General features: G+C 32.5%; 2 protein-coding genes across 2 annotated transcripts in view; one reads left to right on the top strand and one right to left on the bottom strand.

The window, feature by feature from the left end:
* The window catches only part of LOC108917543 (myosin-I heavy chain), a 112282-nt gene extending 109158 nt beyond the window's left edge, over positions 1-3124 (bottom strand). The window contains exon 1 of the mRNA XM_018724197.1: positions 2927-3124. Within this exon, the coding sequence (XP_018579713.1) occupies positions 2927-2954 (28 nt within the window). The 5' untranslated portion in view covers positions 2955-3124. The remainder of the gene's footprint in view (positions 1-2926) is intronic.
* Positions 3125-3650: 526 nt separating this feature from the next.
* On the top strand, positions 3651-20243 carry LOC108917542 (nuclear export mediator factor NEMF homolog). The gene is made up of 14 exons (XM_018724194.1): positions 3651-3804; positions 3862-4033; positions 4096-4432; positions 4490-4653; positions 4706-5074; positions 5137-5369; positions 5426-5668; positions 9248-9382; positions 9444-9751; positions 13073-13235; positions 13729-13892; positions 13984-14108; positions 14163-14419; positions 19982-20243. Exons 1-14 carry the CDS (start codon positions 3749-3751, stop codon positions 20178-20180), a joined length of 2925 nt encoding a protein of 974 aa, XP_018579710.1. The 5' UTR covers positions 3651-3748; the 3' UTR covers positions 20181-20243.
* Positions 20244-20714: the final 471 nt, after the last annotated feature.

The following is a 20714-nucleotide window of genomic DNA, read 5'->3' as shown; positions in this document are numbered from 1 at the left end:
CAAAAAAAAACATATCTTAAAGTAGAAGGTCTGCCGATTATTATGCTTTTTTAGAATTAAACTCTGTTCAGTAGTTTTTGAGAAAAAAATTCCGAAGGTTTGTCGATTTCATCACTTTTTTCACATTGAATTGTAAATATCTCGGAAACGAAGCATTTTTCGAATTTTTGTCAAAGAACAAAAAGTGTTTATTTTGGTCCATTCGACGAGTATTATTTTTTACAACTTCTTTGTTCATAACAATTGACTGACCACACCGAAAAATATAAAAAAAATATGTAAATTATCAGAAAAATACACTTTATAAAATAAAAAAAGTTTCATGTTGTAAGTTTTTGTTTTAAAAATTTAGTCGGTTACCTTCATTTAGAAGCATCTTTTTAGGGCCTAGTAGATTTTGGTATGAGAATTAATATTAAAAAAGTTAAAATAACCAATCACTCTGCAAGAGTTACTGATGTCTCAAATTTGGACAAAAAGGCGGTTGGAAAACACTGTATTAAAATTACAGGGTACAATAACTAATAACAGCCAATCAATGTGGAGATGATTTGAATCTAGAGAAAGACTATACCTAATACTAGTGAGTTTATTCATGACCAAAATATAATAGAAATTACACTACTACAGAAAATATCGATGTGCAAATTATTAACTCAAACCAACCCACATTTGTAATAAAAACTAAAAATGATACGTTAATTATTTGTTACTGACTTATTAATGAGTAACAGCATGGTGTAATCCAATAGTAGTTAGGGTAAGTGGCTCAGAGAGTTGTTGTTGTTCCCTCAATATCAGTAGTTAGTAATCTAGTCAATGAGGTTGGATATTGGACATCTTTCCTGGTATCGAAGAATACTGTTTGACTTCATTTGATAAGATTATTTAAAATAAAAGTAAAAACATATGAGCTAATAATAACAGAATATATGTTTTTTGAAAGAAACTTCGTCTGGGGTGCAAAGAGAAATATTTCCTGATATTTTTTTCATTATGGTAACATTTTAAAATAACATCATTTGATTAGCTACAAATGAGAGGTGCGAAATTTTCTTCGCATCGAATTTGAATGAATAATATTTTCTGCTTTTAAAGTTTTGATCACGGGCAAACAAAAAACAGTTGATTAGCACTTACTGCACTGTTTAGGAGCAATGTTTTCGTATTTTGCATGAAGCATGTTTAAAAACATTTGTATGTGAACATTGTTTTAGATCTGGACTAAGTATAAGGGCCAATCGAGAAGCCAATATTTTGAGTACCAGTTAAAAGTTAAAACCTGGTAACAGGTTCCTAGATTTTTAGCTAGGTACTAATTTACAATAGGAGTACGTCTCGGAGTAAGTACCTACACCTTTTACACCCTAAAAATAAATGTCTAAAAATAACGCTTCACTGCATGAAAACTGCAAGGGGTTGATATTTCTAAAAACTAGGTACTTCGGCATTCTAAAAATTCGTAACTTCATTCATTGAGTTCAAATAAGAAAGATGTATTAATATTTGCTCGTCCACATTCATGGATTTTTTTTTTAGTGTACTGATTTTGTTTATCTTGACTTGCAAATTTGCAATATGAGACATAGTGATAAGATAATTTTAATGTCTTTATTGATCTATAGGTACTTGGATATACAGTTAATATTGGATCTGTTTTAAAATATGTTGGATATGCTTTATGAAAATTAAATCGAACTGGAATAGTTAATAATCGAACTGGAATAGTAATCTCATAAATATATGTTTTAGATATCGAAATACTTACTGTTAATTAATTCTTACGTACCTAATGCACAAAAAAGTTCTTTTTTGATGTAGGTATCCGCAAAGGTCGAAAAAAATCGTATTTTTATATAAATTACAAAAAATCTTGTCTCATGTCGCTAGGGTGTACCGTTTTCGAAGCAAAAGGTAAAATGTCAAGTAATTGTTGCCAAAAGTATCAGGAATCACGTTATTTTTTAGAAATGATGACAATATTTCATATAATCACGTTATCCATGAATTAAAATAAAATTTAATAGCCTTCTTCGTGTCTCTTTTTTGCAACTTGAAATAAATCATGTATTTTTAATCATATTGAACACTCTGTGGCACGAAAACGAAGCATTTCCAAAATTTTTTTAATTCATGACAGAATCTGCCACTAAAGTACACCTTGTATACCTATTTGGACAAAATATGAAATTCTACCACGTTACCTACATTAATTAATAGGTACTTCTGCAGGATGCAAAAATATATTGTGTATTGTGGCTGAATTTTGTGTGTTTATTACAAAGGATGATCTATTAAAAATAGAAATGGGAGATAACTTTCTTTGCAACCAAGCTTGCAACATTATTTAATGATGTATGACCTGTTCTTTTTTTTTTTCATTTAGTAGGTACGATTTTATTACTTTTTTATTTTGGATAATTTTTAATGACTAGTTTGTCGACGTTCTGCATCTTTTAGCCTAAAGATATGTATTTATATGTATAGGTACATGGTAGGTATCATCAGAGAATCATCATATCTATAACTTGATTTGTTGATGAGTACCTAGGTATTTATGAAAATTTGATTTTAGGTATTAAATATCAAAAATAAGAAACTAATACACTTTCATTTAAAAATTAATTATACAAGTTAATTATATATGATTAGGTAAGCTTGTAAAAGTATTAAAAAGCAGCATTAAAACACACCCAATACTTAAATATATCAATAAAGTTTTGCACTATTTTCAAAATTGTAATTTACTGATAATCAAACATTAATATCTAGTAGGTAAATATTTAATTTAAAATAACTCCTCACAAAAATAGCTGGATTAGCAGAATTAAAATGTGATTCACAACAGCAGTGCAAAATGTCAATATCTACCACCCTCTAGAAAGGGTGGCATGGTGTTGACAGTGGGCGAATTAAATCGACTTACCCGTAGATGAAAAATCAAGCTCGACCATGATTATGTTATTTTGAAGGCTTAATACACATATTCGCACAAATTTTCATTCATGAAATTGGAGATTTTCGTCACAAATAGAACTAATACACGGTCATAACGTGAGGAAAGACGGCATATACAAACCCGCACGTATCAACACTAACAACAAAACAGATGGGACAAGAGAGAAATACAGACAACGAGAAATGGGCAAATAGAAAGAAACGGCGCTCATACATAGGATAAGAGAGGAAGACAGGCACACGAATAAAGTGATAAGTAGTGGGGAGAAATCAATATCCATTGTGACATCTGTACGCCAATGTCTAATTTAATAAATTAAAAAGTAGGACCCTTAACAGTTAATTTTTTTATATATAAATGTACAGTTTTTTAACATAAAACGTAGAACCACATAATTTTACCAATCGCAATTTTAAATCAAGAATAATAAACATCTATTTTCTCTGAGACTAAATATTATTTCAGTATAAATTTTCAGAGTTCTCATAGCGGTGCCATCTCTGGGCATATACATGGAATGAATTTAAAACACGTAAAGAACGGAACGGAAAGGTATTCACTTTTTGATTGGTCACATAGAGATTTAAATCAGATTTGCTTCCTGTTATTGGTCGTTCAGAAATTCTTTATCGGCATTCCGTTCCGTTTCCGTGCCATCTAAAATTTCAGTGACAGATTGTGACAGATTTTTTGCAGCAGGTTGAAGTTTACTCTTTATAGTACATATGTATAAATATTTTGTATGTAAAAACTCAATTGAAATAAAATTATTGTAGAAATTTGAGAAAAATGAAAACTCGTTTTAATACCTACGATATTGTTTGTGTAGTAACAGAACTGCAAAAGTAAGTTTTGTTTTTTGTTGTTTAACCTCAAAAAATGTAAATTTATTTTTTGTTTAGGCTAATTGGGTTGAGAGTGAATAACATATACGATATCGACAATAAAACTTATTTAATTAGACTTCAGAGAAATGAAGAGAAAAGCGTACTACTACTTGAATCAGGCAACCGTATACATACAACAAATTTTGAATGGCCCAAAAATATTGCACCATCTGGTTTCAGTATGAAGGTAAGCATCTAATTGCCACCCTTAAGTATATGGTGCAAAAATTAATAATATAAATGTTTTAGATGAGGAAACATTTGAAAAATAAACGACTTGAATCCTTGAGACAATTAGGTACCGACAGAATAATCGACCTGCAATTTGGTTCTGGGGAAGCGGCATACCACATTATTTTGGAATTATACGACAGAGGTAACATAGTCCTTACAGACTATGAATATACGATTTTAAATGTTCTTCGACCACATACTGAAGGAGACAAAGTTAAATTTGCCGTACGAGAAAAATATCCACAGGATAGAGCAAGAGAAAGTAAAGTCATAAGGAAGGAAGATATGATAAATATTTTACAAAGTGCAAAAACTGGCGAACAACTGAAAAAAGTTCTCGTTCCAAATTTAGGTAAGACTTGTAGAATTGACTGTCATAGAATTTTAATTTTACTGTTTGGAATTGTAGAATATGGTCCAGCTATAATAGAACACGTTCTTTTAAAACAAGGCTTTTCAAGTGCTACAAAAATTGGAAAAACTCTTAATATTCAGGAAGATATTGGTAAGGTTATGGATGCCGTATATGAGGCAGAAAATATATTTCAACTTGCTAAGCAGAATCATGAAAAGGTATCTAAATACATATTTCTGTTAGTTATTTCACTGTAATAATTTTTCGCAGGGTTTCATAACACAGAAAAAAGAAGAGCGTCCCACTGAAACCTCTGAAGTCTTTTACTCCAATCAAGAATTCCATCCCATGCTCTTTCAGCAACACTCGTCGATGCCACATAAAGAATTTGACAGCTTCAACGAAGCAGTAGATGAGTTTTTCTCTTCATTCGAAAGTCAGAAGTTAGAGTTAAAAGCTGTCCAACAGGAACGAGAAGCGATGAAGAAATTGGAGAATGTTAGAAAAGATCACGATCAAAGATTGGAAGCCTTGGAGAAAACTCAAAATATCGACAAACAAAAGGCCGAACTGATTACAAGGAATCAGGAGCTAGTTGATAGGGCCATTTTAGCAATTCAGACAATTTTGGCAAATCAGGTAAAACTTTTTTGTAATAGAAATGGAAGTTATCTAAAAAAAATTTGTCTGTATCACTTTAGGTGTCTTGGGAGGATATTAACGATATGGTTAAAGATGCTGCAGCTAAAGGAGATCCGGTAGCGAAGCACATTAAGCAGTTAAAATTAGAAATAAATCACATTACTTTATATCTGACTGACCCATATGCAGAACCGTTAGATAGTGATGAATCTAACGACGAAAATGATGATCAGTTACCAGCAATGGTGGTGGACGTTGATCTGGCGCTTTCGGCATTTGCCAATGCAAGAAAGTATGTATATGAGATGTTTAGTTGAAACGGGACTTAATGATTGAAATATTTTTTAGGTATTACGATTTAAAGCGTTCTGCAGCGAAAAAACAACAAAAGACTATCGAATCGCAGACAAAAGCATTAAAATCAGCTGAGAGAAAAACGAAACAAACTTTAAAGGAAGTCCAGACAATTACGAATATAAACAAAGCGAGAAAAACTTACTGGTTCGAGAAGTTCTTTTGGTTTATTAGTTCTGAAAACTATTTAGTTATCGGCGGCAGAGATCAGCAACAGAACGAACTGATTGTTAAAAGGTATGTTATTTGATTTTTTTTCTGTGGATTATATAGTTTTAAAAATTAGTCGTATTATACCTAACTTCATTAAAATATACATCGGTTAAATTAAGGCAAAGATACAGAATCAGATGATGAACAACAAGAAAAACTTCGTCATTTTTGTGTTGAAATTATCAATGCAAAACTTAAAATATTGATTATTAATTTTTTTAATTGAAAATAAAGAAAAGTTGATCTTTTAAAGTCAGACATAACATTTTTACGAAGAATTTAAATACAGGGTAACTCACAACTTATCCAAAAAAATTTGGGAATAGATGCGGCATGAGAAATGGAGTCAATATCGTATAAAAAATTTTTGTAAAATCCTTATAGTTTCCGAGACAAAAAATTATTGGTGTTATAGTACATTCAACCACTACATAGCTGGGCAACTGTAGTTTCTAGCGTCATTCGCAATGCGCGTGGAGAGCCACGTGGCCTCAGCGACTCTGAATACTGAAATCGAATTTTGCAATCGTCGTTGCGATAGTATTTACCTGTTATCTATGGTGTTTACAATAGTTTTTTTAGTAGTTAGTGTCAAAAGTGGGTAGTTAATGTCAAAAATGGTTTGCGTGTATAGCAACTCGGAGTTGATGGATATCGTTTTAATTTATAGTGAAGCATTTGTGTTGTGGTGAAGCAAGACAACATTTGTGTTAGTTCGTAGAAACTGAGTATGACAGACCCAAATGTGTTTACACGTTGGTGGATAAAATTTTGAACAATTGTTGTTGTAACATTGAGTATGTCAAATGATTTTATTATTTAAAAACACAAATTAATTTTATTAATTAATAAAGACAAAAGCAGTTGAATTTGCCGATATAAAATAGGTGCGATAAAATTCTATTTACATATTTCTTTCCTTGCGAAAGTTTTTGTCCGTTTTTATCACACCGCCATGCTGGTCGCATTGTGCGAGGTCAGGTTTTACAGTGGACCAGTTTCCAGTGGCATGCAGAAGTGTATTTTTAAATCATTTTCGAACTGCCCTTTTTGATTTTTTCTTTACAAAATTGTATTTATGAGGGTCCCTGTATATGCAGAATTTTTTTTTGGATAAGTTCTGAATCACGCTGCATATAGCCGTATTATTTGTGGTGTCATATTCCACATACAAAGATTAGCTAATATTCAATAAATCAAGCAAAAAAACGTTATTTTAAAAACTCGCAAAATTTTTTCGTCGTCCAAATTGCCATAAAAAAAATCATAACTTTCGAATAGCATATTATAAACTCGTACAGAAACAATATGTTTTTACGAAATTATTGTCCATTTCATTCCCATTTTCTGCCATTAGTTTCATACAGTTGGTTTAAGAAAGCAACAACTGTTATCACTGATAAGGGCATAGATACAATCGAGTTTAGGAATTGCCCATTGACGACGTTGACAAGAGTTTGAGGTAGTACTGTCAGCTATAGAATTATCGTTCAGATTTGGACGAAACTTTGTGTACTGGCTAATTATAAGTTAAAAGTAACCCAGTTAAAACTTTGTGAAGCCAAGACATCCTAGAGAAAAGTTACGATTATTTTTACTTTTACAACATTAGCAAGGAGCATTATGGAGAATATCCTTTCAGAGAAGAATTCTCAAAAACTACCATTCAGAATTAAATAAAACATTAGGGTATTAGCTGATATCTCGAAGAACACGTTGATCGCTTTCATTTATCAATTCAGATGTTATAAGCGTAGAAATCTCCGAATAAACATAAAAATTTGTTGATTTTCACGACTTGCCGTCTGATCTGGCAACACCACAAAACAGATTGAAGCACGTATTATTCGAATAGTTAGGCATGCAATAACAGGAATTCAAAGGATGTACAGTAATATTCCGAACTTACGCTATAAGTGGGACCGAGCGATAACCGTGTAAGTCGAATTCGCGTAAGTCGGGGTACAATTTTGCATATAAAGACATACAAATTGTATCTGTACAATATTTGTTGAGATAGAAAAACTGTTATCGGAATTACATACTGTAATAATTTATCACGGCAGGGGCGTGGCTTGAAATTTTCTGCCAATGACTTTCTACCCTGGGTGTCCAATGCGGTGATGCGGGGGCATTCTTGGAAAATTTTATCTCAACAAATATTGTACGGACTATAATTGGAACCGAAGACTGAAAAAAAAAAAAAAATAAATCAAAGAAAAATGTGTAATAAAATCTTAGATTAATACAAAAAACTATATTATGAATTGCAAAACCGTAAGCTGAAGTTATTTACTAACTTTAAACATTTCACTGTCTCACAACTGCGCGAATCGTCTGCTGTAGGCAGTGTTGCCACATCTATATACTAAGCTAGTCAAATGTAAGCATACACTCATTTAATTAGTCCTGTAGCGACAGTAAGTACTATCTTAAGCGCAATTTGAAAAATGAATTATTACTTGATTATTTATTCAAATTAATAATAATAACAATGATAATGTCAGTGTAGTGTTCTGGGGAACAATTGCTGCTGACTGAATATAGAGTTATACTCTGAATAATATATAAAAAGTGTACTAATAAGATTCAGTTTTGATTTCTGATTGTAGAGTAAAAACAAAAACTATAATTTTATGTTTTCGGTAACTTCCTACATGGATAACTTCAATAAAATATAAAATAGGTTAAATTTCTCACTAGTAAGTAACACATCCCAACAAAATTTAACTTTTTTTTGGAAGCAGAAACTTGAATTTATATTTCCGAAGATTTAGGGGCGCTGAATCCGAATCTGGCAGCAGAATTGCTCTATCATGTCAGGTTTTTGAGATATCCTAACCTAAAAGTGCAAAAAACACTGTTTTTCGTCACATTTGAGGTTATGTAGTAATGTCATCTATTCTTTTTCAAAAAACTAATACATTGAATCTAAAAGGCTCCCTCCTTCGAATGCCGTTAAGTTTGCTCAAATAACTTTTTTTTTCGTTCAGATAACACATGTTGAAATTTTTAAGTTTCTCAGTTTCTTAATATGCGAAAATCTACCAAGGATCCCCTAGACATCAAGCAGTCAATTGCAATTCAGAAACTTCATACCCATACGGTTTGTGGGTTTAGGGATTGTGGGTTTGGGGTTTGTGGGTTTGTAGATTTGGAGTTTGTGAGTTTGAGTTCGTATGAATTGAAGATTTCTGAGTATGAAGTTTCTGAACTGCAATCAACTGTTTGACATCTAAGGGATCCTTAGTAGATTTTCACATATTAAGAAACTGATAAACATAGAAATTTCAGCATGTGATATCTCAACGAAAAAAAAACATATTTGAGCAAACTCAACAGGAAGGAATAGATGGCATTACTACATAACCTCAAATATGACGAAAAACGGTGTTTTTTTCACTTTCAGGTTAGGATATCTCAAAAACCTGACATGATAGAACAATTCTGCGGCCAGATTCGGATTCAGCGCAATAAAATCCTTTGGGAATGCATATTAGTATGTCTGCTTCTTGATCCTTGTTGACCTGGGTAATCAAGATTCCCACGACACGACTCGAGAAATGGATAGATGTGATCAACCAGTCTTTCACATTTTTTTAGATACATGAAACCAACCGACGTGTATGTCCACGCTGATATTCACGGAGCCAGTAGCGTTATAATAAAAAATCCAAGTGGCCAAGCCGTTCCTCCTAAAACCCTAAACGAAGCCGGTACAATGGCGATATGCTACAGGTAAATGCCCTTATTCTTTGAAGTAATAAGATTTGCACTTATTAAAAGTGATCTCTTCTAGCGTTGCATGGGATGCCAAAGTGGTGACTAACGCGTATTGGGTATGGGGAGACCAAGTCAGCAAAACCGCGCCCACTGGAGAGTACCTAACGACGGGTAGTTTCATGATCAGGGGGAAGAAAAACTTTCTGCCGCCTTCTCATCTAATTCTGGGCATGAGTTTCCTCTTTCGATTGGAGGATGGTTGCATCGAGAGGCATTTAGGGGAGAGGAAAATTTTAACAGCGACCGAAGAAGACGCTCTTAGTCTTGCCGATAGCGAAATGAGCAAGGAGGAAGTGGAAGTTGAGATATTGGATGAAAGCGATGGTAAGATGTTTGAACATTTTGTGTGTATGTAGTCTGGATAAAATAATCAATTTTCGTTTAGATATAATATTGGATAAAATTAGAGCGACTTCCATTAACTTGTCTACGTCTTAAATGCTTTGTGAATGTTATGATAATGAAATGAAAACAATAGCGTTTAATATTATTAAAGTAGAAATTTTAAATCATGTATTAGTACAGGGGTCTCAAACTTTCCATCTTTAGGGCCATACTGATTACTCCAGTAAGTTCAAACGGCCAAAACCGTTTCAGTTGTCCTGCCACTATCTATAATTTCTAAACCAGCCGCCGAGTACCCACCCTGAGCGAGCATACGCTAGCTAAATTCCCTAGTTCAATTACTATTGTGTATTGTTACGATCGTGACACTTGACGAAATCTGGTGGTCAAAAGCGGAAATAAGTAGTGGCAGTACCCTCTATCGCTAACAGATGGTGCTAGTAGTACTTTCGGAAGTGCAGTAACAATTAAACATTTGTGAATAACCTCGTTGGTTCGAGAAAGTTCTGGTGTTTTCCACTCACTTTGAGGTGCAAGTCTGTTGTGGGATAAAGTAGTGGGTAAACCCATTTAAAAGACATCTTTGATCCGACCAACGCCCTTACATAACACTGATACACACACTACTTGATACTGACGTTGAAACCCTATAATTAAGAACAAATATCAAAACTCATCTTTGTTGGAATTTTATAAGAGTCTTCTGCTGGTACAATTTGATAATTTGCATAAATTTGCACATGGGCTGTTTTCTGTTTTTTTGGTACTCCTTGTGTGATATTACATTCCCTAAAATGAAGTACAGAAAGAATGTTTACAGATCTAAGTTAACCGATGAGCATCTCTTTTAATAATTGGTCCACTTAAAATTGGCCCACAACTACAAACTATTGTCAGTGGAAAATCACAATTACATAAATCTCATTAGTATATTTTACAAGTGGACACCTCGCGGTTTCATCGCATTAATTTAGCTTTTATGTTCCTGAGGGATTTTCAGAATAAAAATCATATGTGTGACCATAGATAAGATATACTATGTAGGAATAGATAGGCGACTTAATGAAAAAATGCATGAAATACGTCATCGGTGTTTGGAGTAAGAAACACTTTCAAGGTCAATTATTGCATATACGAGGGGTATAAGATAAGTTCATTGAGTATAAACGAGCATACGATAACTTCTCGTTATATTCATAGAGTGATTCACAAACACTGACCAAAAATAAAACCTCGTATTCTTTAGTGAATTTTAAGGGGGCTCGTATAAAATTTTTATCTAGGGCATTTCGTTAAAATGATACAAGGCATGAAACTTAAAAAAATATTTAAATTTTTAAAAAACTAATAAAAATTAAAAATAGATGCTGCAGGGCATTGCTGGTATATTTTTCTAAATAAAAAGGTATGCCGCTGCTTTTCTGCACCTTTTGCATTCCTCTTCCAATTTTCTACAAATTACTATTCTTTTATGTTTTTCCAAAAAAAGCCTGATTTCTGAGTAAAACTTAAAAAATGAGCTGAAGACACTTCGATATTCGAATACAACGCTGCTTAATCGTTACATTAGTAGGCTGTGTTTGTGCAAATTGAGGTATTTTTGAGCATTTACTCAAATAAAATCATCAAAATGATGAGATGATCTTCATTCGAATAAATAAATGATTAAAAAAAGTGTTTTTATTGTAATTTAAACAATGTTTTCAGAAAATATCATAATAAAGCCCTGTATCTCAACCACTGGAACATTGTTTTTTTAGGAAAATGCTTCTGATTTTGTACAATATAAATTCATGTGATTAATTTCAAATTATTTCAGTCACTAGTTTCTAAAATGTTTTAAAAATATATTAATTTATAACATCGATTGTTTTAGTGAACCGTCTTTTTTCAATTAAATTTTTGGTTCAACAAAGAACAGATAATTGCTCTCAATAGATAATAAGTCAAGATTCACATGATTTCTTTTTTATTTTAAAAGTTTTCCTTATAAAAGTTTTATCAATTTATTCTTACTGAAAAAGTCATAGTTATTTATACATAAGAGCTATATAGCGGACATTCTGATGTGCTAATAAATATGTCATGTCACTGGATTCTGTATCAAAAAGTGAATAGAAACTTCTTTACAAAAATACAAAATTTTTATAAATATGTAATCAGTGAAAAAGACCAACATTTTCATCTGTGTTTTTATTTCCAAACCAAAACCGTCAAAATTGGCCCACCCTATACAGGGTGTTTCAGAAAATATGGGCCATCCCTCAGGGGCAGATTCCTAACCTAAAAACAAGATTATTTTTTCATATCAATATGGGTCCGATTTCGCTTCGTTCCTTAGCTACAGGGTGTCAAAGTTTTAAAATAAAATAAAAAAGATTTTTCCAAAAATCTAGATTTCCACTTGAGGGAATTAAATGAGATTTGGACAACTAATTATTTACAACCAAATACACATTCCTAGGTATTATTATGTTGCACTTGAATTACAGGACCGGACTCACTGGCAAGCAATGAAATGTTTGGAAACCGTTGGATTGGAGGAGGTGGTCCGATTGTGTGGCCGCCTCATTTCCCAGATCTAACACCCATAGATTTCTACTTCTGGGGACATGTGAAAGAGCTTGTTTATAAAACTCCTGTCACTTCAAGGGTAGCGTACATTCGCTTTAATTCGCCGAAACATAGGGATATTTAGGCGAGTTAGAAAGACTATCAAAAAACTAATTCGGGGTAGCATTCGAGCTGAAGGTAGACATTTTCAACATTTCCTGTAAAATGTTATATTATGTTTATCGAGTTGTTTATTGTAGGTATGTTTACAATTCATAATTAATTCTAGATAAATAAATAATTGTTTATTTTAATATTACATTTAAAATACCGAAAACTCGAGGGAAAATGAAAAAGTAGTATGAGTCAATTTTTGATCAAAATTGAGTTGCAATTTAACCCATCTAATTGTAAATTAGAAACCTTAACGGAGAACAATTTTTTCTTTGATTAAATCCAAGGGCCTGCAAGTAAGTCTGGTCCTGTAATTCATGTTCAACATAATAATATCTAGAAATGTGTATTCGGTTGTAAATAGAATTTCATTTAATTCCCTCAAGTGGAAATCTATATTTTAAGAGCTAAGGAACGAAGCGAAATCGGACCCATGTTGATATGAAAAAATAATCTTGTTTTTAGGTTAGGAATCTGCCCCTGAGCGTTGGCCCATGTTTTCTGAAACACCCTGTATATTGTGTATCATTTAGGCGAATATATTTATTCATATCTTTTCTATGATTTGATCAGAGGACAATATGAAGGAGGAAAATATTACTGAGGTGCAAAGTGCAAAGGAAACCATTACAGAAGCCACTGAATTAGAAAAAGAAGGTGATGATTCATCGGATTCTGATGAAACTCCAAAATTCCCAGATACTCAAATTAAAATTCAGCATTTTGATGGCACCAAGTAAGTTGTTACAGTTATATGACCATTGTTGAGTCAATCGATCAAACTTATACTGACGGCAACAATTAACATAAAATTCCCTAAAGACAATAAGGATGTCAGAATGCATATTTAATTTGTTTGAGTAGTAGCGAGATATAACCTTCATAGCATATGTCATATCTTTAAATGTCATTGCTACTTCATGTCTACAGGCACATGAGCCTACTGACAAAGCACCTACACATTAGTAGGTCAGTTTGTGTCAGTAGGTTAGATATGACATGTACTTTTTAGGGGTTATATCTCACCACCACTCAAAACATTGTCGTTCCCACAATTCACATAATTCTTTAACTCTCAGACATTGCTAGATGGACAATAAGTAATAATTTGCTAGATGTGACCAACGGATTAGTTTAATGTGACTTTTATTTAGTAACTTTTTAAATACCAACTTAAGAAAATGTAATTTACTAGAAACAGTGCAGTGTAAAGATTATCTAATTTTTAGAATTAACATATTGACAGAACCTTCGAATAACATTGAGGAAATTAAAAATGAAGATGTTATTTATCTTGGAGACGAAAAACCTGTGATTTTGAAACCTAACCAAAAGAATAGAAGTAGGGGCAATAGCGAATCAAAAGTTAAACAGCAAAAGAATATCAATAAAGGTAAGAAATAGTCAGATTATAGGTAGTTTATTTGTTTTTCATTTTTTTTTTATTCTAAAATTTGTCATCTTCAACAATGCGTTTTAATTAGAAAGCAAAGAAGACACGAAGCAGCAGCAGTCTAAGAGAGGACAGAAAAGCAAACTAAAGAAGATCAAAGAGAAATACAAGGATCAGGATGACGAAGAGAGGAAACTGAGAATGGAGATATTACAAGTAAGTTATCGCCATATACGTGTAGTGTGTTTTACAATTATTTCTACTTTTTAGTCCTCCGGTACCGGAAAGGAAACAAAGAAAAATAAAAAGAACAAGGACAGCCACAGCAAAGATAAGAAGTCTGACGTAAAGATCTCCAAACCCTTTGTCCCCAAAGAACGTACGGAAGATGGGTTGGATGATGATGAGCCAAATGTGCAAGTGGATGTCGATATGATAGATGCCCTGACGGGAATACCAAATCCGGAAGACGAGCTGTTATTTTCTATTCCAGTCATAGCTCCCTACAACAGTTTATCAAGCTACAAGTAAGAAATTGTTTTATGTATTTTTGACACTTTTTTCAACGATCTTCAATAATTTCCATGTCTCACTTGATCAAATTGGTTTTAGCTTCTAGTAAATTAAATATTCACATGTTTATAAAGTCTCTTAAAAATCACTAGCTAAGAACCTCAACTACATGACAATCCGTAAGTTTTTTAAAGAAAAGTGAAATATGTGCAGTCACTTTTCTGACATTGCTGTCTATCTAGGGAATTTCGTGCTAATCATTGCCAATACTGTTATTTTTAACCTTTTAGGCCATTTACTGTTTTTAATAGTTAAAAAGTGACAAGATGTGAACGAACACTTTTAGAGTTTTCTTTTTGTTCAACCATCTAGAAAGCTTATTTTAGACTAAAAATATAACTCCAAACCAACATTTTTGTTTTGAATAAAATGGAGCAAGATATTTTTTGTTTAAAATAAAATCAAACTTATTGAATTTACCAAATATTCAGTGGCGTCGAAATTCTGAAAATGGAATTTGTACGTTGAGTGTGCAAACTGAAAAATGAGTCGTTAAAGCTTTGTAAAATGCATAACATTGCCCTTTATAGGACAAAAAAGTGTCAATTGCAACATCGCTGTGAAATTTTGTGTGAGATTTACAAAAAGATCTAAGATTTATTATACAAGGTGTCCCAGAATATGTAGGCAATACCTCGGATTTATACAGGGGATGTTAAAATAACGTGACAAGTCCCTATAAAAGTTTTCCCTAGTTTTCCCCTTATGGAGATACAGGCCCCTAAAGGACGCCCCTGAAAATCGATTTTTTTAATAACTTAAAATACTTTTAATTTAATTATTTTTTAATATGATACGATGAATACTTGGTTTGCCGAGGACATACTAGCTGCAGCACAAATATGTCAATTTTTTTACACCCTTTACGATAAAGGCATAAAAATAACATTTTTAGTTAGCTTGAATCTTAACCTAAAAAAAATCACTCTCAGTTGATATTGATAAAATGAACTATTTTTGTTTAATATGATTTTTATTACATCCATAAAGAGAAATAAACCCATGAAATGTGTATCCTTTTTGTGCCTAACTAAAAAAAATGCGTATTTTATTTACATTTGTTTTTTCCTAAAATAATTAAATTATTTTGTTATTAAAAAAAAATATTTTTAGGGGCCTGTATCTCTGTAGGGGGCGCCTCTAGGGAAGATTTCATAGGAACTTGTCATGTTATTTTAACGTTCCCTGTGTAAATCCGAGAGATTGCCCACATAATCTGGGACACCCTGTTCAATTCTTTTCTTCCAAACTCATTCGAAACTCAAAATTTTTGGTGGTATAGTATCATTCCAGAGTATATTATAGTCTTTCCAAAGTCAGTTGAACATGTAAAAAAACGCCTGGCAATAAAATTTAATGAGTTTCATAGGCGTCCCTAAAAAAGTTTTCTGATAAAGGTAAAAATTGTAATAATTTGTATAGAATGTGCAGAAAATTTCTATTGCCTATAATAAATTAAAATTACCTGAATCACACCAAATTCCGCATTGCTGCACTGCACTGCTGGGCAATTTGTCGACTACTTGTCAACGGCTGAGATTTATTGCCCAGTGGCCCAATGCAACTGTATTTGTATTTCATTTGACCGCGCTCGCATTCTTCAACTGGGCGTATACATTTCTCCACGTTTAGTTCGACCAGACCTGTATGTGGGTGTGGTTAAATAAATATGGGAACAAGTTTTTCAAATATTTCAATTGCTAGACATGTATACATGTAAGTTTATTTCTCTAATGTCTTACCACTTTAAAATGAAGCTAAATGTACTGTTTCAGTAAAATTTTTATCTTTTACAACAAAAAATTAATGAAAGGGGAATTTTGAGAGGTACCACCATGTAAAACTTATTTTGGATTCCAGAGACTATAAAAGAAACCTTCAATGAAGATGACATAGTAAGCAACTTGCATGAAAATTTAATTTTTTAGAACTTTGGAACTGCATAAGTTTGTAGTCTATAACCAACAACAATCCACAGTGGTAAAACACATTAATTTCTAAAATGCTATAGGTGATTAAAATTATATCAAATTTAAAATTTTGCTTGGAGATCAAGAACACATTGTGACGTCATTTAGTGCGACCTAGAAAACAACCTGTTTCTCGGGCGTTTACCGCACAAATTAATAAAAGGATTTCCAACAATTCCCATGCTGGCGAGGCTAATTTAACGAAACGCGCATGCGGGAAGCCTTGAAGCAGAATGAATTTAGCTGTTTCTATACTCTTGTTACTTACTGTGTTCATGCTGTCAGGCCGCGATGTCCCTGTCATCTTCTCGATTCTCGATTGCACTAAATGACGTAACGAATTAGCGCGGCAGCAAACACTTTTTTTAAACATTTATTTTGCGCGCCAGACTTTAATGACAACTTCTAAGCCATTTCTAATATTTTCCTTACATATGCTTAGACTATTTCTAGACATTTTAAAAATATACGGTTTGTCCCAGATCACCCGTTCGCCCCTTCTAAAACCAAAAGTACTTGGTTATGTGAAAAATGGTTCAGATGAAGTTACTGTACACATATTGTCGTGATTGATTGTCTGTGTCCTTGAAGGTCATTTTCAAGGTAAGTTCAAGGTCAACTTAGTTTTTTTAAATGGGAACCCTTATTTTCACCCCCGGATTCGGAAAGAGCGGAACATTCTACGTTCAGATGATGATGTATCATGTCTGGGGTCCATTTGACTCCCCAAAGTCATGTATCATATGCATATATCTACCTAGGTACCAAGTTATTTTCCCCGATTTATTTGTAGGTACTTACAATTTTCCGCTCTTTCTGCATCCAAAATTAAGAATGAGGGCTCCTACGTAAAAAATCGAAGTTGACCTTGAAATGACCTTGAAAATTGGTTCCAAGGTTATCGAAACATGCCACTTCAAAATTTTGCAACGTTTATTAGACACATTTTTCGCTAAACCTTAACTTTTCGGGCTCATTTGGGTAGAAAGATTCATTAAAAAAAAATTGACCCTCACGTGACGGGGGATCAGATGATACTTTTCTAATCCTTTTCTAATTATAAGGAATGGAATTATAAGGAATGGAAAGTGAATGAAAACAAAAAAATTTAAAGTATTTACATAAAACGGTCTCTTATGATAAAAGAATTATTTGTCTACACTATGTTTCTATACAGGGTGCTTGTAAATAAGTGCGAAATATTTTAGGGGGTGGTTGCCGATCTTATTTTGTGAAAAAAAGTTCATATAAACGTAGGTCGAAATTTAATTTTTAATTTTTTATTAATTATTTCAGAGTTTTAAAGATATAGACTCAAAATTTGAAAAACTCTTTGGAGAGATAAATGTGTATTTTTTGGGGTGATCCGAATATTTCTACTTGCGCCAGTGGCGTTCGTGCGAAAATTCCACAACCTTTTTTAATACAAAAAATGGTACGCCACTGACTTTTTCCCGTTTTGATATTTTTTTAGAAATCCGCCATCAATTCTGAATGAAATTAGCCACTTCAATTTTTTTCGTAGGATGCACCGTTTTTGAGGAAAAAAATAAAACATATTTTATTGTAGGTTTTCTTTGATAATCTTTTATTACCTATATTAGGCTAGGAAAATAAGCTGGAAAATTACCATTTCGCGACTTTTTATTTCGGCAAGCTGAATTTATCACTATAGATGCTAAATATTATGTACAATAACATATTAGTTTCCACAGTCATAAAAATGGGGGGAAGATTGTTTACAGGGTGGTTAATTGTATAATTTTTATGTAAATTCACGTTTTTCGCTTATAACTTTTTTCGTTGATTTCCACGAGAAAACAGTAAAGTACTTTTTTTCGTCTTTAAAAGACCTACAAAACTAACCCTCGAGCGTCAAAAAATATAAATTTGATTAGATCAAAAGTTATAAACAGAAGTTTATTTATGACTTTTAAATTAAACATTTATAAACTGCGTTATTATTACCAGTATGTTTTGGCATCGCATCCCCTCATTCCTTATCACTGTCTAATAACTCACACGAAATCTGGAATCGGTAAGTTGAATAGTTTACAAGTTATGGCCTTATAAACAAATTAACTAATTATTAGTCTGGACGATTCCGTCCCGTTCAGTCTGTAACTCCGTTGTTTTTCAACGAATCTTGAAGATTTTTTTTAACTTAAAGCTCTTTTCATAAGCTTTCCGAATATGTAATAATATATAATTATATCACGCTCGTGCGTCATATATTTCATTTTGAAACTAAGGCTAAAAAATAAAAAAAAATCCAGATTGCAAAATTGAAATTAAAAAAAAATTATAGATTTCAATGTATTATTATGAAATCTACCATGAAAAAATCAGTGCGATTGTGGAAGATCCTCGGGGTCGTGATAAGGAATGAGAGGATGCGATGCCAAAAGGTTCTGGTAATAATAACGCAGTTTATAAATGTTTCAAAAGTCCTCCTCTGTTTATAACTTTTGGTCTAATCAAAATTTTTTTGACGCTCGAAGGCTAGTTCTGTACGTCTTTTGGAGACGAAAAAAAGTTACTGTTTTCTCGTGGAAATGAACGGAAAAAAGTTATAAGCGGAAAACGTGAATTTACGTAAAAATTATACAATTAACCACCCTGTAAACAATCTTCCCCCCATTTTTATGACTGTGGAAACTAATGTTATTGCACATAACAGAGCTTTAAGTTAAAAAAAATCTGCAAGATTCGTTGAAAAACAACGGAGTTACAGACTGAACGGGACGGAATCGTCCAGACTAATAATTAGTTAATTTGTTTATAAGGCCATAACTTGTAAACTATTCAACTTACCGATTCCAGATTTCGTGTAAAGTTATTAGACAGTGATAAGGAATTAGAGGATGCGATGCCAAAACGTACTGGTAATAATAACGCAGTTTATAAATGTTTAATTTAAAAGTCATAAATAAACTTCTGTTTATAACTTTTGATCTAATCAAATTTATATTTTTCGACGCTCGAGGGTTAGTTTTGTAGGTCTTTTAAAGACGAAAAAAGTACTTTACTGTTTTCTCGTGGAAATCAACGAAAAAAGTTATAAGCGAAAAACGTGAATTTACATAAAAATTATACAATTAACCACCCTGTAAACAATCTTCCCTCCATTTTTATGACTGGAAACTAATGTTATTGCACATAATATTTAGCATCGTTAGTGATAAATTCAGCTTTCCGAAACAAAAAGTCGCGTTCAACTCTATATTTCCTGGCCTATATAGGTCTCTTTTATTATGGTCAAAGAAAAATGCAATTCAACATTGAAAATAAAAAGTTGATTTGAATGTGGGTAAAAAATTCTTCGATTTCGAGATACAGGATGTTTAAAACTCTGAAATAATTAAAATAAATAAAAAATTGAAATTTAAACACTCTGTATCTCGGAAACGAAGCATATTTCGACCTATGTTTATAAGAACTTTTTTTCACTAAATAACTTCGGCAACCACACCCTAAAATATTTTGCACTTATTTACAAACACCCTGTATACTGTGATTTGCAGCATTTTTTAAATTCCGATTTAGATTTAAGGTGAAACTTACGCCCGGACCTGCGAGGAGAGGGAAAGCTGCCCGTACTGCCGTCGCGATGTTCTTGAAGGATCGTACTATTACGCAAAGGGAAAAGGATTTGTTAAAGGCTGTGAAGGACGAGCAACTTGCAAGGAATTTACCGGGAAAAGTGAAACTTTCTGCCCCCAAATTGCAAAGCTTGAAGAAATAATGTAGCCTTCTACCACTACCTTAATATCTGTTAAATATTATAAAGTTATTTGTTAAATTGCAATTTAGCTTTTTCTTTTTCCGAGTCCCATCTATTCCTTATCCTGAAGTTTTCTAGAAATTCTAATAAATCAGAACAAAGATAATTATTTGAGATTTAAATGTAAAAAGTCATTCTTTATTGCATAAATAGTTTGAAGGGAAACTTTTTACATAAAAAATGAACTATACAGGGTGTTCGTGGCGAAATATTTTAAGGGGTGATTGCTGAAGTTTTTTGTGAAAAAAACTTCATATAAGCGTAGGGCGAAATATGCTTCGTTTCCGAGATACATAGTGTTTAAATTTTAATTTTTTATTTATTTTTATTAATTATATCAGTTTTAAAGATATTGACTCAAAATTTGAAAAACGCTTTGAAGGGATAAATGTGCAATTTTTGGGGTGATCCGAATATTTCTACTTGCAGCTTTAAATAAAGAATTAACAAAACCGACAATAAAATATGTTTCATATTTTTTCTCAAAAACGGTGC

The sequence above is a fragment of the Anoplophora glabripennis genome, unplaced genomic scaffold (assembly GCF_000390285.2).
Source record: "Anoplophora glabripennis isolate ALB-LARVAE unplaced genomic scaffold, Agla_2.0 scaffold57, whole genome shotgun sequence".
Lineage (NCBI taxonomy): Eukaryota > Metazoa > Arthropoda > Insecta > Coleoptera > Cerambycidae > Anoplophora > Anoplophora glabripennis.
The sequence above is the reverse complement of the archived record's forward strand: the minus strand, read 5'-3'. Positions and strand labels throughout refer to the sequence as shown.